General features: G+C 45.3%; 3 protein-coding genes across 14 annotated transcripts in view; 1 reads left to right on the forward strand and 2 right to left on the reverse strand.

Annotated features, from left to right (window-relative positions):
* IQCK (IQ motif containing K) overlaps positions 1-282 on the reverse strand; it is a 79,969-nt gene extending 79,687 nt beyond the window's left edge. For 3 of the 5 annotated variants that reach the window (XM_084818584.1, XM_084818586.1, XM_084818583.1), the window contains exon 1: positions 111-258. In XM_084818584.1, coding sequence (XP_084674710.1) covers positions 111-180 — 70 coding nt within the window. In that variant the 5' untranslated portion in view covers positions 181-258. Of the gene's footprint in view, positions 1-110 lie in introns of all 5 variants that reach the window. The other 2 variants (XM_084818585.1, XM_084818587.1) reach the window with 2 other exon arrangements.
* KNOP1 (lysine rich nucleolar protein 1) lies at positions 270-18,727 on the forward strand. 7 transcript variants are annotated; one of them, XM_084818576.1, is made up of 5 exons: positions 270-390; positions 4,228-5,575; positions 10,163-10,231; positions 12,228-12,305; positions 15,931-18,727. In XM_084818576.1, the coding sequence occupies exons 2-5, from the start codon at positions 4,229-4,231 to the stop codon at positions 16,240-16,242; spliced, it is 1,806 nt and encodes a 601-aa protein (XP_084674702.1). In that variant the 5' UTR covers positions 270-390; position 4,228; the 3' UTR covers positions 16,243-18,727. The 7 variants fall into 7 exon arrangements, 6 of the variants coding, with proteins under 6 accessions (XP_084674702.1, XP_084674705.1, XP_084674700.1 ...); XM_084818579.1 differs by lacking the exon at positions 10,163-10,231; XR_014785548.1 differs by lacking the exons at positions 270-390; positions 10,163-10,231 and having other exon boundaries at positions 4,080-5,575; positions 15,931-16,657; positions 16,798-17,280.
* Positions 18,666-22,395, reverse strand: part of VPS35L (VPS35 endosomal protein sorting factor like) — a 108,450-nt gene continuing 104,720 nt past the window's right edge. Inside the window, exon 31 of one of the 2 annotated variants that reach the window (XM_084818572.1) lies at positions 18,666-21,611. In XM_084818572.1, the coding sequence (XP_084674698.1) occupies positions 21,513-21,611 (99 nt within the window). In that variant the 3' untranslated portion in view covers positions 18,666-21,512. Of the gene's footprint in view, positions 21,612-22,140; positions 22,311-22,395 lie in introns of those variants that run through there. The other variant, XM_084818573.1, reaches the window with a different exon arrangement.

The following is a 22,395-nucleotide window of genomic DNA, read 5'->3' on the forward strand; positions in this document are numbered from 1 at the left end:
TCGAATAAGGAGCCTGGGTTTTTTGCCCAAGGACCGTTAATAGGGACAGTTGCAGGAGAGTATGATTGTTTGGGGCGGGGGGAGGAAGAGGGTCGTCTTGAGGCTCCCACCTGCGCAGATTTGGTCCCAGAGGCTGAGAGCCGGGAGCTCCGCCGCAGCAGCAGCAGCAGCAGCAGCCATGAAGGGGGGGGGCGTTGCTAGGCGACCGCAAACAGCGGCGCTTCGGCCGCGACTAGGCCGCGACTAGGCCGCGACGCCTTTTCCTTTCCGGGTCAGGCCGAGGAAGCCCGTCTCGCTGCTCCCGGGGAAGGGCCGCGCCGCCCGGACTGGGGGAGGGGAGAAGCACAAGGCGCGAGGGGACGAAAAGCCCCCCCGTTCGCCTCCGGAGAGGTGAGTGGGGGAAGGAGGCCCGCCTTGTGGGGGCGCAAAAGGACGGAGGGTGTACAGGGGAGGGGGTGGTTTAAATAGAGGGGGGTTGCTTTTATTTATTTTATTATTTATTATTAAATGTATTAATCGCCCATCTGGCTGGTCACCCAGCCACTCTGGGCGATGTACAACATACAATAAAACAGTTTAAAACAATGCAATTCTACAATAAAAACATTTCCTAAAATACCCCAACCCACCCCAAATGCCTGCCTGAACAACCACGTTTTTAACGCACGACGGAAGCTCATTAAAGAGGGGGCATGACGGAGTTCCCTAGGGAGGGAGTTCCACAGAGTGGGGGCCACCACAGAGAAGGCCCTCTCCCTCGCTTGACCCCTAACCCGGGATTGGGAGCCCCTAACCCAGCCTTCCCCAGCCTGGTGCCCTCCAGGTGTTTTGGATTACGACACCCAGCATTCCTGCCCATTGGCCCTGTTGGCTGAGGCTGATGGGAATAGAAGTGCAAAACCTCTAGAGGTCACCAGGCTGAGGAAAGCTGCCCTAACCTTTAGAACACAGGCAGGCAACCTGGGTGCTTTCCAGATGTTTTGGACTCCAACTCCCATCAGCTCCAGCCAGCATGGTCAGTGGTCCCAAGTTTGGGAGCTGGAGTCCAAAACGTTTGGAGGCCTCCAGGTTGCCTCCCCCTCTGCCTTTAGAAAGTTGCATGCAGTGGATAGGCTGGGATTCCTCAGGTCCTGAGGCAAAAGGCACTCTGCAGGTGCTCTGTCTCTAGGCCCCTTCTGGACGCATTCCATGTGCGCTGCGGTTTGCATGTTCGCAGGCCACACGACAAAGAGCGTCACAAGAACTACTTGTCAGAAAGGGCAACGCTGCACGTTAAGATTATGGAAAACTTCTGCTTCCCTTTCAGCAGAAAACGTTTTCAAGCGTGGAGTAGTATTTGAATCTACATGTGCATTTGATCACATTTCAGCGTGTCTGGAAAACCTGACTGGGCCAGGCTTTACAGATGCATGTACACAGACGTTTAAATATGCATGTACAGACACTTACTGCTTCCACAATGGATACATTTTCTGTTTAAAACACCAGTGTACCATGCAATAGTCATAGTCTGTAGTACCAAGTGCCTCAGTCTGTTTTCTTGGGCCAATTGATCCATTGGCAAGGAAAACTCAGGATTGCTATTTGACAGGGCAGGCAGGAATCCTTCATCTCATGAAAGCAGTTCCTCAAAAGAGGAATCAGTTTCATTCCTTCACTCACTGATTGAGTCAATTTCATAGCTAAGGTGGGAAGGGATACACCATCTTGTGAATGAAATTGACTTGATCAGAAGGAGTACAGTTGATTACTGGTTGTGAGGTACTATGAGTCAATTTAATTCCTTCACTTTTCTGATCAAGTCAAGGTTGTTCCTAAGGAGGTTTTCCCACTGGCGCCTTAGGGATGAAATTGACTTGATCAGAAGGCATGCAATTGATTATTGCTTGTGAGGTACTGCAAGTCAATTTCGTTCCTTCACTTTTTTGACCAAGCCCACTTTCCTAAGGAGCCCACTAGGGATGAAATTGACTCATTCAGAAGGTGTTTGCCAGGAAGTGGCCTAGGATTCAAACAGACAAAATTTTAACTGACTCATTATTTATGGGATGAGGTACTCCCTTCCCAGCTACAAATCCTGGAAGTGGGAGTCTTCTTCTTCTATAAGAAGAGCCCTGCTAGATTAGACCAAAGACCTATCAAGTCCTGCTTCTTATCATGGTCAGTAGTTTTAATTCAGGGCCACCCCATCCAGCTGTTCCTAGAACATATCATAAGAAAGATACCCTACAGTTCCTGACTTTAGTTACCAGTGGAACTTAGATCCAGAGAAAGTGTTTCTGGAAAGGAGGGACACTGGTGATGTTTTAAAATTGGGCTGTTTTGTTTCATATTTACATCTCACTAGGACCTGGCTCTCAAGAGCAAACATGCAGCGCATTCACGAGGAAGAGTGCCATGTTTGTTCTGTTACTTTCCAAAGGTGCAATTACTGCTGTTATAATTGCAGTGTGACCCATAAATAATGAGTCAGTTAAAATTCTATCTGTAGCCAAAAGCAGGTTGACATAGCTTCTCTGTAACAGCCCTGGAAAACAAATATCTCTCCCTTCTCTGAGCTGATACAGTAGAATAGACAGACCCAAAATTACCATTTCCTGGGGGTTTGGTTAACAAGTAGCTTAAACTATAAAGTCTAAATGTGTGCTTTTGTCGTTCCCCCCCCCCCAATTCCTTGATAGTAGCAAGTGTTTTTCCTCTTCTAGCACCAATACTTGATCAGCTATAGTTCTGGCCTTTTTGCACACATGACTGCATGCATGCAAGAACATTCACACTATATTCAGATGTATATCCAGTGTAGCTTGGTCATGGATGTATCCTCCATGCATAACATAGGTGTTCTTGTTCACATGCAGCTATGAACCCTCCCTTCAGCACACAGTAAGAGAAATAAGAGAAGGAGAACATCAATTATTCCCTTCCTCAAGCAGGCAAAATGTAGCATTGAAAGCAAGAAGGGGTTTTCTACTATGCCCACCACCATCTCCTGCAGAGGATGCAGTTTGCAGCTGACATGATGAGCTCAGATGACTAATAGGGCCAACCCAATGATCCTGGGAGTGGCTGAGTTCTCTTCCCCTAGCTAAGCTCCTCCCATCACTGTGCTCCTCTCTAATTGGTTGAGGCCACCTAGTAAAAAAAGGAGTAGGGTTGGGTCAAATTAATAGGGAATAAGGAGTCAAAATGAAGCAGATGACCCTTGAAATATAGCAGGGTGGGATGGTTAGCTTTGAGTGGATCCACTGACACATAAACACTCTAGCCTGTACTTTCAGGCAGCATACTGGCTGGGGCACTAGGGGAGAGTGTCACACATCACTTGGGGAACCCAGGTTCATAGTTCTGCTCAGCTATGAAGGTCACTAGACAACCGTGGGCCAAGTTGCTATCATCCTAACCTACCTAACCTACCTCACAGGATTGTTGTGATGATAAAGTGTGTGTGTCCAATACATCTGGGGGGCACCAGGTTGGGAAAGGCTGGGTTAGAGTGTAGGACTAGGTTTGGGGAGACACAGGGTCAAATCCCCATTTGGTGATGAAGTTTCACTGGGTGACCTCAGGACCCTCACTATCTCTCAGCCTAACCTTTCCCACAAGGCTGTTGTGGGGATAAAGGGGTCAGGGAGTTAAGGGAGAACTGTGTATGCTGCCTTGAGCTCATTGAGAGAAAGGTTTGATATAAGTACAATAAATAATGTAATTTGCCTCACCTTGCCCAAATAGGTGCCCCCCATCCCCCCCCCCCCCGTGTGTAGCTACTCTAGGCCAGGGGTGGGCAGAAGGCAGATCTCCAGATCTTTTTGGACTTCAACTCCCAGAAGCCTCTGCCAGCATGATAGGATCCAAAATATCTAGAAATTTACTTTCTGCCCACCGCTGCTCTAGAACATCATTTCTCCATGTGAATATCAAGTGCTAAGTTGAAATACTATTTACTTGAATGCATCCAACTACTTGATAAGCCAGTCATCTATAACACCCTGCCAGGTGGTAGAGGAGAATTTGCATTTCCCTGGGTTTCTCATGGGGTATGGATTATGGTAACATTTTCCTTCTCTGTTTGGCATGGCGTTCCAAGTGACTGGCTTTCTGTACACATGGTGGTAAGTTACAGTTGGTAAATAGGTGTCTGTAGTCCTCTTTGGGTAATGATCTGTGTAGAATGAGCTTTAAGAGAATGCTACCCCCATATCTCCTGTGTTTTTGTGTTTTTCCCCCCAGAATGGCCATAAAGGTTGGGAAGAAGAACAATTCTGAGGAAACTGTGCAGAACAAAGTTAAAGATACTACCGCCAAACAGACTATTATAATAATTGACAGTGATGATGATGGTGGCTGCGGTAATTTACAAACAGAAGTCAAGGTGAAGGAAAAACCTTTGGGAAAAGGAATGGGTTCAAACTGGAAAGGTGCAAAGAAAAAGAAAAAGAAAAAAGTTGACTCTGAGTTAAAAAACAAAGCACATGCAAATCTTCCTATTATTACAGAAAGAAACTCAGATTCCAAATTGTTAAAAGAAACTGAGAAGATACCTGAGATAGTCAAGAAAAAGGGAGATCAGAGGCTTTCTTGTGAGCGAGAGGGAGATTGTAAGGATCCTAGGAAAGAAGTGGTGGAAGAACAGCAGGGGGCCAATTTTCTCATTGGGAAGGCACGCAAAAGGAAAATTCCTGGCAGCCATGGAGACGATTATGAATTTACCACAAAGAAAAAGAAAAAGAGAAAACACAAACCTGCTTGCTCCTCAGTGTTACATAATGGAGACAGTGAGGGTGAGTCCAAAAAACAGATCTGCCCAAACCCTAAATCTGTTTCCCAGGAAATGTTGTTCCCCAGCAGAAAAGGGACTCTTGTCCAGAATGCTCCAGGGGACAGTGATATGGTCAAGAACAAGAAAGTTGCCTGCTTTTTAACATCCATGGACCATCAAGAGAGCAGTAATAGAATTTCAGATAAAGGCACTGCCACTGACTACCAGTTGCAAGAAGGACATAGTTGTAAGGGGAGAGCTTTTGGCTATAAACAGCATCAAGAGGATGCAGCCCACATACCAGAAGAAGAAAGCAAAGTGATCAAGAAGAAGAAGAAGAAGAAAAAGAAAGAGAAGAACAAGGAGCTGAAGAAAGAAAAAGTTTCATTCCTTTTTGCTTCAGCCAGTAACAAGGAAAAGCATTCAAGTGTTCCTAATGAAAATCTTAAAAAAGCCAAATCTAAAAAAAAGCCAATTGTTGGCGAGGACAAAACAGGTCTCATCCTGGACTCTAAAGAAGCCAGCAAAGTAACTAAAAAGAAGAAAATCCAAGCAGAAGTTGTTTGGAGTCATCCAGCTCTTTCGGTGGATGACAAAGACATGTCAATAACTGAGAGAGAGTCGGCAAAGAGGAGAAGGAAAAAGAAAATGAAAAAATCCAAGGGTGCGCAAAATGGCATAGCAAAGAGTGATGATGGCAGATTTGAGAACAGCACCAAGCAACGTATCAAGAACGGGAAGGACAGGGAGAACGAAGGCTTCCGAGACATTTTGAAAGAGCCCAGTTTGAAGAAAGCAAGGGTAAAAATAGAAGCAAAGGTACGTGCTAAATGGCACGTTCTATTTGCCATTCCTTATTCATTATAGGTTGGATCCAAACTAAGTTAGTCGTGCTTTGATTAGCCCCACTGAAATCAATAACTCGCCCTATTGATTTTAATGGGACTTAAGCATGACTAGCATAGTGTGGATCCAATCCTGTATTTTCCCCTCATCTTTTCTCCAAAGAGGCCAAACCAGCACACGTGGTTCTACTAGCGACAGCCACAATGAGACAGATTCATGGAGGATAAGACTTATCACTGCTTACTAATCATGATGGCTGCATATTACTTCCAAGGTCAGAGGCAGTGTGTGTATCAATACTAGTTTCTGGTCAATGTGAGTGGGAGGGTGCTATTGCACTCATGTCCTACTTGTGGAGTTCCCAGAAGTATCTAGTTGGCCACTGTGGGAACAGAACGCTGGTCTAGGTAGACCTTTTGTCTGATCCAGCAGTTGGATCAGGCTTCTTCTTGTGTGCTTCCCGTTACTCTAGTTTATCCTCACAGCAGCCCTGAGAGGTAGGTTAAGTGGGAGATAATAGCTGGCCCGAAGTCCTCCAGTGAACTTCATAACTGAGTGGGGATTTGAATCCAGGTCTCCCCAGCCCTACCCCACACTGGCTCTCTCTGTTGTTAGGTGACATCTACCCGAGAAATTCTGAACCCTTGTCATATATCCTGTATGCTAATAGCAAACTTACTTTTTGAGTGCTGATCATTACATTAACAAACAGGACCATAACACACACAAGGAGAAGGTAGCAGCAGGCTTGGGGAAACCCCAAAGTTTGCAGAAGTACAAAACTACGGGTGGAGGGGAAATGGCCCATTGAGGACTGAGCATGCTCAGTGGCCACATAATGCTGGCTGACCTTGGTGGGGGAAACTTGGGAATGAATGAAATGAAGTATCCTGGGAAAGGGCATGGCTGACAGGCTGGAACCCTGAACAGGAGCACACTCTCCTGCAACATTTTGTCCCACTTGTATATAATACAATTAATAAACATGTCCCTCAGTAGGATGGGTTTTAGTTTCTCTTACGAAAGTGAATGCCCCCTGTTGACTTCTGCGACAGAAAAGAAAGGAAAGAAAAGAAACTGCAAGTTAGTGAGGAAAGGGCCAAAGACGCGGGGCTTAGCCTGTAGGGAGGGAGCCATTTATGGGGTCAGCAGTTGGGAACATTGTTCGGCCCTGTTGATCCGTTGCCCACAGTGACGTGTGCTTCTGCCATCTGACGAACATGGGCAACTCACCCATGTGGTTAGGCTGATCTATGGAGTACACTAGCGTACGTCACAACATGGGCAGAAGTTGTAATTGTTATCTGGAGAGGCTAGGGTGCAACAATAGGACACTGATGTGAAATCTATAATACATCTAGCTTGGTAATGTTAACATCAACAGTCTTTCCCTGCCCTCCTCTTTGAATTCCTCTTAATAGGAGATGCCAGGACCTGAATTGGAGGTGTCATGCAAAGCATGTCCTCTGCTTTTGATCACAACCTTTCCCCTGCTGCCTCTTACTAGGACTACAACATTTACAGTGCAACCCTATGCATGTTCACTCGGAAGTAAATCCCATTGTGTTCCATGGGGCTTACCCCTTAGTTCAGCTTTCTCCAACCGGGTGCCCTCCAGATGTTTTGGACTACAGCTCCCATCAGCCCCAGACAGAATTATTAGTGGCCAGGAATGATCAGTGTTTCGATCCAAAACATCTGATGGGCATCAAGTTGGGAACCACGTCCATCACCTTGGCTCTCGGTGTACATCAGCATCAGTTGACAAGGGCCGAATTCCATTTTGGAGAAGCTCCCAGGGACCGCATTCCAGTGGTGGGCGGGGCCAAAAACACCAGCATATTGTAGCTTAAAGCTCTTACTGCCAGTAACTAGGCCTTAGGGGAGGCATTTCCACCATTTAGAATAGGGAAGAAACTCCACAAAAGCTAGGAAGCTACCAAATGACTGGTGGTTGGGGGAAAGGGGGCATGGTCAGAGGAAGGGGGGTGGCCATCTGGGGTGAAAATACTGTAAATAAATAGAAAAGTGATTTGCATAGGGAAATTTTCCAGAAGGCCCACATCACTAGTTCATATGGGAGCAGGTGGTTCTACAAGAGCATAGGAAGCTGCCTTATACGAGGTCAAACGACTTGTCCATCTAGCTCAGTTTTGTCTCCCCTGGCAGCAGCTATCTTGGAGTGAAAGGTCTTTCCCACCATGCTCTTGACTGGGGAGGCTGAAGATTGAACCCGGGATGTCCTACAGGCAAAGCATGTGCTCAGTTACTGAGCTCTAGTCCTTTCCCCTGAATGCTTGTTCTTTTAGGCATGTTTGACAAACAGAAGCCCCAGGCTTGTTAACGTCAGACATTCAAAGCCCTTTGGCCCAGCCATCAGAAATGTGTCCAGCTTTTCAAACTTTTAAATGCTTCATTTAGTTTTGGAGCCTTGGGTTGTTGTTTTTCCTTCAAATTTTTTGCCTTTCCATTCTGAGTTTGTTTGGGGCTTGAGAGCAGACGTCTTTGCAATCTCAGCAGCCTAGAGCTTTAAGAAAGCCGTAGAAATGTCAGATGTGCAGGTGAAGTCGCCAGTGCTCACTTCCAAAGGGAGTTCCAATTCCTGGATGAATGATCCTGAAGTGCAGGTTGACTTAAACCTGATAATCCTTGCAAAAAGTGAATTCCCTAAAGTGTGGAGTGCTGATGCACTGCAATTTCCAGTGTGGTCTGGTGCATGCATGTTTGTGTATGAGTGTGAGTGAAAGAGAGAGAGAGATTGTGGCTTGTAGATTGTTTTATAGTAAGAACTGCCTTGAAAATGCAATAGGGAAGGCAGCACAGCAGTATTTTAGATAATTAGATCATGTGAAAGCCCTCAAACTGACAGCATTGTTCTTGGGTTGGGTTGGACTTCATGAAGTGGGAGATGGCCTACACTGCCTTTGGACATAATAGGTGTGTGGGTGATTCTGCAAAGAAACAAAGGCTCCCCATTCCTGATCCTTTTTCCAAGATACCCATCAGCTGCAATCACCATCTTATCTTGGCATCCCTTGGTCATTTCACGCTTGGCTGGCGGTCTAGCAGCCTCGATAGATCTCTTTCCTGGTGACCTTCTTTGTACTAAGACAGAAGAGCATTACAGGCCTCTGTCAGTTTGCCTCTATCCTGATTGCTTGAGAATGGTTTCCATCACTTGGTACATTCTCTCTTCCTTTACCCTTTGTTCTTGTTCTGGGTTTCACACAGCTTGCTCCCCAAACCGTTTAATATCAAGGGAATGCTTCCTCTCTGGAAACTGATTTTTGTTTCTTAATATCATTTAGATCTCCGTTCTAAATCATTCCCCGTTGTTCATGTATGTGTCAGAAGTTGGATTTCATTTCATCTCTTGCATTTGGCTTTCATTCTCCCTTTGTGTATGCTAGACTGTTTGATAGCTCATCACTTCTATAATGTTTGTTATTCAGAAGCTGCATGACAGCAGCCCAGTCATCTAAACTGACCTTCCCTGGCTTGGTGCCCTCCAGATGGTTTGGACTACAACTCACATCATCCCTATCCAGTGGGAAAGGCTGATCAAACAATGGGTGGGGAAATTCTTTCAGGCCAAGGTCTGCATTCCCTTGTGGCCCCTGGGACCCAGATGTCAACCGTAGGCAGGAGCAAAGCAAAAAGTAGGTACGGCCACAGACGCTCTCTCCTTTTATTTATTTTGTGTGCGTATACACACACATACATGCACCTACTGACATACATCCAGACTCTCTCATTCCTCTCCCCTCCCCCCTCATGCAGCTATTAGGTGTGAAAAACTCCTCCCAGTCAAGTCTAATTGTCAGGTGCGGGGTGATATTCGTGAGGAGGGGGAGAGAGAGTCTGGATGTGTGTGCATGAATTAAAGTATTTTTATCCTACTCCTCAGCCAAAAAGACTTCTGGAGAGGCTTATTTACAATCAGTAATACAAGATAGTACATGCCTGCAGGCTTATACAATCTAAAAAGACACGACACACAAGGAAAAAGGAATGGAGAGGGAAGGGGGGGAGTAAGTCTTTCACCAGGACTGGTGGAATGGCCCTGCTCGCCCCCCGCCCCCCCACCCCAATGCAGCCTGCTGGAATGGCGTGTGCGTGCATATGATCCGTCAGGCTAGTTTGGATGAGGTTCCATGTAGAGGCCAATCCATGCACAGGTAGAGAAACAGGACCTCCTCTGCTCATCCCACCTTTCCTTCTCCAGCTACCATTTCCACGAAAATTGCAACTGGCTGCCTGGGGAGAAAGAGATCACCCAGAGATCTACCAGGAGATGCCAAACTACCTTCTGCCCTCCCCTGATCTAAACCATGATTTATGGTCAACTTAACTGGGTGAGCATCTTTAAAAAAAAAAAAAAAGTCCCATGCAGACTTTGGCTACAAGTGACTTCTCTGTGAAAAGATAGCTGGGTTCAAACATGCCTTCTGCACTGGGCTAAATTTTTTCTTTTAATTTGGCACCCTTGCAACATTCTTTTTACACGCTGAAGCTTGACTAGGCCCCCATGATGCTTACCTGTGTACTTTTGTTTTACAGGAAGGGGAAGATGAAATAAAAGTTGTGGCATTTAAGAAAGGAAACTGTGATGAGATAAATATAGACAAGGTACCATCTTTTTTTCCCCCCGGTAGCTCTTTTGGAAACTCATTATTGTGGCATCCGTGGGGCTGGTTCAGATGAGGTTCTGTGTAGAGTCCAGTCCATGCTCAGCTGGAGAAACAGGACCTCCTCTGCTTGTTCCACCCTCTGGCTGTACCCACCTTGGGACACGCTGGACTTCTGGACGCTGTTTCCTGATTTCATATGGGGTTCGTGACTGCATGTCCTATATACTTTGGTCCTATATACGGTGGTGTAAATGTTAAATGGTAAATGTTGAATTGCATGCCTATAGCCACACCCCCAAGGAGAGTCCAAAAGCTCAGGCAGCTTGTGTTGTTCCATATCAACAAACCAGTTCTAGCAGCCCTTATCTCCACCAGGAGCTGGTCCTTGGTAGAGGATTGGGGTGGTCTTGAATTAAGATGAGTCAAAATTCAAGACTGCCTCAAAATACTTTCAGTTACAACAGGTAACAATATATTGTTGCAGGGAAAATTAATTTCCCTCCCACCACCTGTGAGGATTGCAGCTAAGCACAGAGGGAACTGGGAAATCTGAGGGGGTGACTAGTGAGATCAGCGTCCCTGCTAATAAAAAAGAGCTGGCACTGCGTCCTGGTGAGACATGGCTCCTCTATACCATTCCCTATATACGTCGGACATCACACACATAGCCCCATGCAAGTGTTGTGTCCAACACATGGACTTCTGGGAGACCAAGACAGATCCATCTGGTGGGTAGGTGCAATCCCCCGACATGCATCGGCTCTATACACTTCTCCAGACGAGCCCACGGTTTATTCATCTAACCTATGGCTCGGAATACTAAACATGAAACTTTGTGGGCTGGTGCGGTCCGTTGGCTTTAGGCGGTGTGGGTGTGAGCAGCGACTTGTGCCAGGAAACCTAATATGTAGGGCTCTGCCAGGCAAAACCCTCATTGCCCAGGGAGTCTCCCTAGATACAAAAGGCCCCCTGCTGCAGAAGTTCACCCTGAACACGGGGAGGGCGATAAGGACGGCAACGGAGGGGTGGCGGAGCAAGGATGCTCGTCTCCCTCCTCGCGTGTTGGTGTAAGCAAGTTCAGGATGCCTGAATAGGGCTTGTGTGTGATGCCAGTGCAAGATGAGAGGCCGCAATTCTTCCTCCGAAAAGTTGGATGATCCTCTGTAAATTGAGAACTGAATTGAGAAGAGGGTCTGTGTCTAGCAGGTAATGGTGCCTGAGGACTTGGCTCCAGCCTCCAACTGCCGCCTGGACTGCTTATCTTTTTTGTGCAGTAGTTTTGTACTTCCAGAAGCGATTCTAGGCACATCGTCAAGTGTGCAAAGCCTCGCAGCTTCCCCACAAATGCCGGAGACAGATGCGTTAGTACTTCAGCACTGAGATGGGATTAGAGGCCCTCATGCTTGCAGTGTTATGATTCTCTTTTCTGGGTTCCAGGCCTTTTTGATATGCTGTCCTCATTTTGTCGGGCTTGATTGTCTAATTATTATTTTTGAATGCTTCAGGCACCTATTTTAGAAAACGACACTGATATTTTAAGCATTCTGGAGATGTACCCAGGAGCCACTGGGAAGGCTGCCCATCTCTGATGCAAGGGAATTTTGAAACTGGAGTAGCTGGGCGGACGGTTGGAAAATCAAGTAGTTGCCCAAAGGGTCTGAAAAGTCTGATGGGCTCAATGTGAACTGTATTGCACCTCTTTCATGTAGACAGTTTTTGTTACCTGCAGTGTTCTCTGTGCCAAGAAAACCCAGCTTCCCAGTCCCAAAACATCCTCTTTGTGCGTTTTGTGTACAAGAGCTGCTCTTCTGGGGAAACCTCTTCCTCTCTGTGTATGAAAGGATTTTTAAAACATGCATCTTTTTATTTTGGATTGAAAAGAAGCCTTCCTACAAGTAACCTTTAAAAAAAAATAATGTCTTGCCCAGTTTAACCTTTCTGAACCAGTTTACTTATTTTTTTTATTTTTTTTTACATGGGGGACCAACCTCCAGTTGAGACGACAGGCTCTCCAAGAAGAGATTGACCGGGAATCAGGCAAAACGCAGGACATCAAGGAAGAGGACGAATCGGTGAGCACAAATCCCACAAAGGCCCAGTCAGCTAGGACAGCCCAGCCCTGTGCTATTGTCAGCTTGATATGCTAGTCATGTCTGTGGCTTGGCACTCCAGTCTGTCATCTGATTGGGGACTTGAGGGTCATGCTATGGAACAAATTAGTCCAGTCCCTAGAGACGCTGTAAAGCAGACCAGTAAACTCCAACCTCCAGTGAGCTGTAATTCCTGTCATTAATCCTGAAAAGTCGCATTTCTTCTCCCTTCTGTCCCCCACTATTCCCTTAGGGGAATTAGTTGTGATGTGCTTGCAGCAGAAATTGTGTTTTCTATTTACTGTGGAATATAAATAGCACAAGCCCTTGGTCATAGTGGTCACCAGGACTCTAATTAGGCCTACCATTTTTATTCTTTCCCCCCCCCCCCCAAATGACTGGAAAAGCGGGCCAGGCCAGTCAAGATGGAGAATGCAGGGAGTTTGCCATTTCCCCTGGCTTTGGTGGGGCCAGCTGGTTTAGTACCGCTACCTGCCGGAGGCAAGTTCCTCCTCTGAAGAATGTGGCCCCGGAGCTCTGACAAATGAGGTAGGCTATCCTGGCACTGGGAGTACTGGCACTGCTGAGATCTCCTTTGTTTGCCGGCAGAGATGGGGAACTGAGTCTTAAATTGCTAAGAATCCCCATTGGGTTGTGTCTAAAATGTCTCCATACTGAGGTGAATAGGGCATCTTGGGCACTGATGGGCATGTGCTGGCGCTGGAAGCTCAGAAGAGCCAGCGGTCTCAAAGGGTCGCTTTGCACGTAACAAGCTTCCCACATGGCTATCGGTTCTATGCAGCTGGGTCCCAGGACAGTCTGAAGGCATCTGATGCAGCATCTTTGCTGAAGCTAAGCGGGTCTTCCACAGTGGAAGAACTTGCAGCAGAAATTGTGTTTTCTATTTACTGTGGGATATATTCATATATATATATATATATATATATATATATATACATGCACACACACACACACACACACACACACATACTGTGGAAGGAGTCAGCCTTCTCCAGCCTGGTACCGTCTAGATGTGTTGGACTACAATGGCTGGGGGGGGGGGGGAGTTGTAGTCCAACACATCTGGAGGGCACCAGGTTGGGGAAAGCTGGTGTAAGTGATAGTGTGTGTGTGTGTGTGTGTGTGTGTGTGTATGTTTGTTTATATTTAAGAATACATAGGGATTTATACGGCTGTTTGACCTTGGCAGTTGATAGTCTAGGACAATCTTAGACTGTCTGGGATTATCCTACGACTGTCGTAGACTATGACCATGGCAGTCATAGTCTAGGACAGGAGAGCAGAAAAAACTGCAGGTAGACTCAGGAGCTGGCTATTTATGGGAGATACTGTGATTTGAAAGAAGGTGTGAAGGCCTTTCCAGTAGCAAAGATTATCTGATAAACATACCCACAAAAATGCCTGCTTTCCTGCTCCAAGGACGCAGGAATTTATAGGAAAGAAATGCTGGCAACCTATACAACTCATTTGTGCGCATTGTTTTCTTCTTTCTTTCTTTCTTTCTTTCTTTCTTTCTTTTTTGCATTAGGGAAAACGGGCAAGTGATTTCTGACCCATCACCCGCTTTCATTCCCAGATGTGCGCTGAATTTGTACATGTCTGTCTGGCTCTGGAGTTGTTGGGCACCTGATGTTTTGACAGGGAATCCCAATTCTTTGATGATGGCCTATCAGGGTTTATTAGCACCTAGAAGAATAGAGAGCGATGAAGGCCAATTAGCAAGCGTCACAAAGAGCAAGCTCAAAATGGCAGGAAAAAATGAGACATGCTGGGTAGCTGCTCAGAGTTAACCTCCCAAATTGCAGGGTTTCTTTTAAAGCTGTAATTATTCCTGCATCTGTGCCTGTATGAATCTTGTCCGCCCCCCCACCAACCAGAAAGAATTAATTATTTGCAAGCTGATGTATCTTGTGTGCAGACACTTGACAGTGGGAAAGACTGGGCTGGGGGAGGAAGAGTTGGGTACGGTAGAAGGGGGCGGGGCTAGCTCACTGGTAGAGCACCTGCTTTGCATGCAAAAGGTCCCAGGTTGGATCCCCAGCATCTCCAGGTAGTGCTTGGAAAGAATCCTGCCTGAAACTCTGGCAGTGTCAACAATGCTGGGCTAGATGGACCAATGGTCTGACTAAGTATAGGGCAGCTTCCTGTGTTCCTAAAGAGGCCTACCTCTTGTAGATGCAGAAAGATCAGGGGTCGGTGGTTGAACCTTCCACCTTCCTTCAAAACTGCCAGGAGTGAGGTTGCACATATATGCTTCCCTCATGCTGCCAGAGAATTGTTCCCAGTAGGAGGGGGCAAGTGCTGGCCCTAGGCCTGATGCGGGAGGGAAAGTTAACCCATGGTTTGTTGCTCTATCCCTGGTTTGTCTGGCAGACAGCTGAACATACTGTGGTTTGTTTTCTCAATCCCTGGGTTGTTTTCCCTCCTCCTTCACCCACTCCCTCCCTGTATCCTAGATACCTTTGCAGCACTGCAGTACTGGCATGTAGAGCAGCTGGGGGTTGTTGTTTTTCTGCTCTTGCCTGCCGTGTCTGTACCCTGGCAAAACAACTGATGAACAATCCACGGTTCTGGGTTCGCATGTAACAACCCATGATTTAAACAACCCAGCATTCACAACCCAACAACAACCCAACTCTTTCTGGGTTGTTCATGGTTAACAATAGTTTGTTGGTGTGGCTGTGTTTGCATATCATGACAACCCAAAATTCAACAACCCAAACCATGGGTTAGCGTTATGTGTGAACTAGGTCACTCTATGGTTCACAACAGCTTCTCCCATTCAGTCAACGGATCCATTCATATAGCTGCCTCCTCCTTTCCATAGAGTCATAGAACCTTAAGAGTTGGAAGGGATTTTGGAGGTCAGTGGAATAAACAGGGGAACCTTTTTGTGCAGGAGATCTGCACAAGGATTGGTGAAGTGGGCGGTATTTATGGGGTCTGTTTGTGCTTTGTAGCTAGTAAACTAACCATGGTTTGTTTGCGGGGACGGGTTCAGCCACGACAATCCATATTTGAACAAATCACACTATGGCTTAGCATTATGTAAATGTTGATGTACTGGAGGTATTTATGCATTCTGTTCTGTATTTATGGGTTCCGTTATTAATGATTCTGTCATAAATGTTAACATTTATGGTAAATGTTGAAGTACAGGAGGTATTTATGGGTTCCGTTATATATTTATGGGTTCCGTTATTAATGGTTCTGTCATAAATGTTAACATTTATCATGGTAAATGTTGAAGTACAGGAGGTATTTATGGGTTGTTTGTGCTTTGTAGTGGGTTAACTAACCATGGTTTGTTTGTGGGGATAGGTTTAGCCACAACAAGCCAGATTTGAACAAACCACACCATGGCTTAGCATTATGTGTGAACCAGGCCTGTGGATTGTGCGCTTCAGTAGATAATTAGCTCCACTGCCTTAACCATCGTTTTGCATCTAGCATTTCCCTTCTCCCCCCTCCAGCTGCTATTTTGCTCCTGCTTCTTGGGGTTCTACTAAAAAAAAAAAAAAAAGTAGATCCCACAAGCTTCAAGTCTGCCTATCTATGTACTAATCCTCCTTGTCTTGCTCTTCAGGATGACCATTTTGGCCAGTGGAGTACGGCGACATTTGAAAATTCAGAGCGGAAAGCCAAGTTCCTCAGACTGCTGGGTGGATTTAAGAAGGGTTCTGCAGCAGCTCGAGATTTTCTGGCCCCTGCCCCCAAATTGAACATGGCTCTGGACAAGAGGCGAGAGCAAAATCTGCAGCAGAACCTACAGGCTGAATTCGAGAAGGCAGTAGAGTTGAAGCACCGCAGAGGCATTGGCCTTGGATTTCAGCCTGCTCCGCAGAAGCATCTTCACATAGATAAATATGCGTCAAAATCTGTCAAATTTGAAGTCTAAGCTGTTGGGAAGGAGCGGGCATCCCAAGGCAGCTTTGCGTTTTCTTAGCACCGTTTTTGCACTTGGCAGTGGAATGACGGACCTGTGTGTGTCACTGCATCTTTGCTCCTGTGTTGTTCACGGACAGGTGAGCAGTACCCCTCCAAAGACTTGAGTACATTACCTTCTCGGAGCTCTTGTTTGTAGATGTCTGTCCAGCGGGTTGCTGCGGGGAAGAAGGGAGTGGATGAGGGTGGAGTCACTGGTCATTTAACGGGTTATTTGATGGCTGCGAAACCTTTTGCTTCCAAGTGTATGGTTTTGGTAGCCCGTAATGAGTTTGGTTAACTCATTCTTTAATGCCAGTGTTTTTATCTTTTTCAAAATATCTGTCCTATTTTATTTCTTTTTGTGAGCATTATTCAAATTCATATATGCGATTACCTGACATGTTACAGGGGTGGGCAGCTTGTAGGCCAAAACATTTGGAGGGCCACAACTCCCATCAACCCTAGCCAGCATAGGCAATGGTGAGGGATCATGGGAATTGCAGTCCAACATCTGGAGGGTCACAAGGTGCCCACCCCTGACATATTAGGACTGAGGCCTTCTTATTTGGATAGAGCTATCTTTTCTAAAGTGAACATGGTGATAGTAAACGTTAAGGGTTTGGTCTCAACTCTTTATTCACGTTAACAGTATTGAGTTATTTTATTTGTACCCACGTCTGCTGCATTGACTTCTTTATGGTTTGATCCTAATCTCTGAAATGTCCACGGTAAACTCCCATCACCAAAGAGACCAGGAGGCACAGCTCTGAACATGTTGAAGCAGCAGAAGCCAAGATAAACTGTGCCAGATGTTTGTGTACATATGGGCAGTAATGAAATGTCAACTGCAGCCTTTTGAGTGACATATTTGTTGTCCAATGGACAGGAGAGCATATTACGTGCTAATTATATGTGCAGTACACTTAAAAATCCCAAATCAGATGGCCCAAAGTTCCAGTGTAGTCTTGATTGAGAGACCTCTAATAAAAGCTGTGTGTTCATGCTTTGTAAGTAATGGTCAGTTCTGGTTTGACTGGGTATTTGGGCTACTTCTAGAATCCAGGGTTTTCCATACATAATCAGCAATTTCTTTTTTATAAGTGATTTCTTTCTGCTCATAGGAATGTAACCTAAGATCAGGGAGGCCAAAGTCATTTAAGATGTTTCTGCTCTCCTTTTGATAAACGTTTAAACAAATAGTGATATGATAGCCATCTCAAAAGACCAGTGCTTCTTGGCAAGCTGACAGAACTCTTTCGAAGGAGAGGTTGAGAAATGTACCAACCAGGTTAGAGCTCAGTTGTCTCCCATAAATCAAAGCTGAGATTTCCCAGGTGGAGTTGGGCAACCCTGCTTTCCCCTTTTGTTCCGTCAGGACGACGGAGGGATGGGTAATGATAGGTTTCAATCTTTGCGTCATTCTGGGGCTCTCTTCCAAAAGCCTTTGAGGTTGGTTGGATGGGACCAAACATGCAATGGAGTTTTATTCCAGTAGCACCAACTTTGCCTGAAGTCTTAATTCCACTGCCTCGGGTCCACATTTGTGCTGTGTTACAGTTGTTTTTCCTGCAAGTTTTTGTTTATTTTGAAGGTTACTGTTTAACCCATTCCTTGCCAGCCATTTCTCCAGATGCAGTTGTACTCACCACAGCCCCAGCTACTTTTTACCTGTGTGTGGGGTGGTGGTGGTGAGGGGAATACAGGAGGTCCTGCATCTTTTCCCTTTGGGACAGTAGGGAGATAAGTTGAGTGGCTAACAAGGAAAAAATTCAACAGCCCTCCCTCCCCCTCCCCCCAAAAGCTTGTCCTCAGTTCAACCTGAAGCTACCCACAGCTACTTTGCATGATGGAAAACCATCATGGAACTAAACATATTGGCCCCTATAGCATGAACTGCAGCTATTTACTTGCCCCCAGTGAAGTCACAATTTCACTGGAAATGCTGAAATTATTAACTGAATTCTATTCAGGAAGAGGAAGACCCCAGATGTATTAGGTCATGTGGCCATGTGCTTATATGCTTATAAATCAAGACACTGTGAGAGAGTCCCATTTCAGACTGCATTTTAGCTTGCGATAGGGACTTGTGGTGTAGGAGGAGCTCCTATAAATGGTTAACATCTTACTGCTTCTTAGCCAGGTATTGAGCAGTAGTCAGAAAAGGCATGCAAAATGCTATGGGAACGGCACACATGCCTACGTCGCCCCTACTACATGCAAGTTCTTTGGCTTTCCTTTATGACTTGCTGTTTATTTATTTTTCTAACACTGGCATTAAAGTTCCAAAAAGATCCCCCCAAAACCTCCCCTTTGAAAAACAGCAGTAGTTCAACAATTGGCACTGGTTTGTGTATGGAGCAGGAAAACAACAAACCAACCCTATTTTATTCTTTTAATGTGAACATGTTATGTGGATTTCATAACTGAACTAGTAAAGGTTATTTTTCGAAGACACCATTTCATGTTTGCTTCCATTCAAACTGGTTTGAATTAGCTGAACCCTCTCTCGGATTATGCCTTGGCGTACCAGTGGGTGGAAAGCAGCGATGGAAGAAGGCTATTGGCCTTTATGCCCTGCTTGGGGGCTTCTCAGAGGTATCTGGTTGGCTTTGCATAAAATATTCTGCACTGCTTTTGCCCACCTGATGCAGGGCTGGTCCACAGGCAGCTACACCACAGCTCCAGCCATGGGGGGGATGTATGATAACTTCCACCCTTTCACCAGTTGAAGTCAATGGCTGGGCTCATACAACACGCTAACTCACACTCAATGGTTGAATGTGGGTTGTACTTGAACCATAGCTTGTTGTTGAACTATGGGTTACCGTGTTGTCTGAATGCAGTACATTTTCCATGGGGTGGCTTGTTAACCATGCAGTGTGGCTTGTTTAACCACCCTGAACAACCCAACAACAAACCATAGGTTCTCAAGGTGGCTTGTTCAAGAAAAATAAGCTACGCTGCATGGTTAACAAGCCACCCTGTGGAAAACACACTGCATTCAGACAACACAATAATCCATGGTTCAACAACAACCCACACTGAAACACTGAATGAGTTAGCATGTTGTGTGAACAGCCCCTGTATCATGTGCCCATGATAACAAGTTACTGAAACATGGCATCTGATTTGCCTTCAGCCTATAAGAAGCTTCGCTTTTCTTCAAGTGTACTGGCATCTCTTTAATCTATTCCCTCCAATTCCTTGATGATTAACATTGGTAGAGCTAACTCCAACCAGAGTTCTGTTTGGAAAAGTGCCTCAGCAAATGTAACGCTTTCACATACTACACCTATATGCCCGTGGAAGCTAATAACCCATGTTCTAGGTTCCTTTTGATTTCTGTTCAGTGTTTTAAACCATTCCTAATGTGAAGCATCTTTTTTCACACCTGCTCTGCTCTGGCCTGGCCTCTCCTCTTCTAATGATCTTTTGTCCCCAGAACCATGACATCTCTGTTCCTACACACCTCCTGAGCTGTTCTGTGACATAACAGCAGTTCCAGCTGCAGATGGGCAGGGCTTGTAAACAGTCAGTTGCCATAACCTGTGTTTACTCCAGTTTTTGCTTGTTCTCTCCCTGTGAGTGTGGAATTTTTGTTTCCTTGTTTGTTTCACAGAATTACTGCCAAACAGACATGGTTGATGTTCCAATGCAACAACCCCAGCAAGCATTCTGAAATGACATCTAGACAACAAATCTGTGTTTACCACCACAAGAAAGTGTCATCTTTATTGCTGGCCAAGAAACGTCCTTGTGCCACCACAGGGGACTGTTCACAATGGCTGCTTTACTGTTGTGGAATCCTCTTGCTATACAAGCCCACTATCCCAAGTTTTGTTCCTGTTTTTTTTACAAAACATTGTAAGCCTCTCTCAGCTGGCTTGGTGTTCAGGAGCCAGATTTAAGGACAGTGCTAGGTTATTTTATTGTGCTATTACAATAATAACACAAACCCGCTATCCTTCCCTTTAAAGCTCTCCATAACTTTACCCCCACCCTATCTTTTCCTACTCATTGTAACAATTCCTCCGCCAGTTCCACCATCCTCAGCCAGCCAAAGGTCTCTTGCTCTTTAATACAGCCTCGTCCATTCTCTCTCTTTGAGAGAAACTCCCTCCTTCACTAGGTACGTATGCAACATCTTTTTCCTTCAAGTCCCCACTCAAAACTGAGCTTCCCTGAATGCTTTTTTTGCTTACCCCCTTTACCCGCATTCCAAACGTTCACCCCTTTTTAATGTATGTGTCACTGCATTTGTTCACATTCATCTTTCCCTCCATTCTTCTGTTGTCTGTTTTGAATGGTAAGCTTTTTACAGCCAGGGGCCTGTCTGTTTTTGCCTCCGTAAAGGCATGATGTACACTGATGGTGGTGAACTAAGAACATGCATATCCTTCTCTGTTTTAAAATGTTGTTCACCTTCTCTTAAAAGATTGTGTTATCTACTAATTTCAAGAACAAAAAACCTCAAGTCACTCACGGGGACTTATAATCAAAAGGCAAATGAAGGCTCAGTTATGCGGCATAATAATAAGTGTGCCTAATGATTACAAAAGAACCAGCTAAGCACTGCTTGGAAAGATCAGTAATGGGAATGAATACAAATGTGTCCTATCCTTGATTAGATTCTTCTTCTACTTTTTTAATACAGTGATGCATTGAGAGCTTACCCACAAAAGCTCCTTGAACGTATTTGCTTCCAGCTACATCTCAGAGGTCTACCACAAACATTTGCGGTTCTTTCAATTTATATTATGCTTTTAAGTCAATGAACAAATGTGCTTGGAGAAGTATATTCGTGTGGAATGCAAAAGAATTCTGGGAGCTGCCTGTTAACAGACATCTGTGCCCATTTCTGAAAGGCAGTGGCGCTGGAGACCCACTGCTCAATGTGCCAACTCAAGTTACCGTCCTTCTTTTTTTTACAGCCCTGTCAGATTTGGGTATATTTATAAAAATTATTTCCAGTCTGAAATCGTTAAGCTACCATTTTACTGACCCGACGTTAGCATTTCAGTCCCCTTTTAATGGTTAACAGCTGTGCAGTGGGAAACAAAACCTCATTTCAAAAATGACTTGTGTTCTCAGGACAGTTTTCCTCCTGCCTCTGACCAAATAAATCTGTCATGTGCTGAGGGACACTTCAAAATGAAAAGATATTGAATGCCGATAATAGCCCGAGATGGAGCCTGTATTTTATAGGCCTTGGAGACCTGCCTTCCAGCAGGCTAACATTCATCACGTCCTTGTCTGCAGAGGAAGTCGTAGTGCCAGCTCCGTAAAATGTCTCAGTTCAGGGTATTTGCTTTGCCTCTTGATGTATTCCAAGGTTTTGACCTAGAAAAGGAAAATAAGAACACCTTGGAAATCAGTTCTCTCTACAATAAAAGGAGAAAGAAAAATGTTTCCTCTATATCCATTCAGTGGATTCAAACCAAGTGTGCCAGACTGCGTTTCCCATGCAAGCACAGAACAATGCATATAGCCCACAATTTGCACCATGAGTCACAACATTCAGTATCATGAATATCTCAGCTTTTGCTTGAAAAAGAGCATGTTTCTAGCCCTTATGGCTGTGAAGACAGGCTTGAAAGTGTCCAGGCAACATCACTGGGAAGTCTGTAAACTACTCTTCCCCAACCTGGCACCATCTGGAGGTGTTGTACTACTACTCCCATCATTCCCAGCTAGCATCACCAATGCTTGCTGGAAATGATGGGAGATGTAATCAAACATATTGGACATATATTGGTGGGTCCCAGGTTGGAGAAGTATGCAATAAACAAACAAGGTCTACACAGGGCTTAAGGTCCAGTGATTCAGGCATGAATTATTATGCAGATTCTTTTCCTTTTTTCAACCTAAACTTGATACCCTAATTTGATGCACTTAGGCTGCAATCCTGTACCCACTTACCTGGGAGTAAGTTCATATTGAACTCAACGGGGATTACTTCTGAGTAGTCATGTGTAGGATTGCACTGTTAAATGACTGTACAGGTGGGAAAAGCTTGTTCTGCTAAACAGTCTTCTACAGCTAGAAATTAAAAACAACAACCCTACGATAAATAAGCAGAGCTTGCCTTTCAGATTAAACACACACACACACACACACCAGTTTC

Source organism: Heloderma suspectum, chromosome 12 (genome assembly GCF_057233095.1).
Source record: "Heloderma suspectum isolate Gila_16-S chromosome 12, 16-S_ref, whole genome shotgun sequence".
NCBI lineage: Eukaryota > Metazoa > Chordata > Lepidosauria > Squamata > Helodermatidae > Heloderma > Heloderma suspectum.

What these genes read in the sequence shown, in the direction of transcription:
- KNOP1 (XM_084818574.1), top strand. Translation starts at nt 4,169, where the DNA reads ATGAGCTTTAAGAGAATGCTACCCCCATATCTCCTGTGTTTTTGTGTT. An exon ending in GGGTAAAAATAGAAGCAAAG is followed by an intron (nt 5,576 to 10,162) that starts GTACGTGCTAAA and finishes TTTGTTTTACAG; the next exon opens with GAAGGGGAAGATGAAATAAA. An exon ending in TCAAGGAAGAGGACGAATCG is followed by an intron (nt 12,306 to 15,930) that starts GTGAGCACAAAT and finishes CTTGCTCTTCAG; the next exon opens with GATGACCATTTTGGCCAGTG.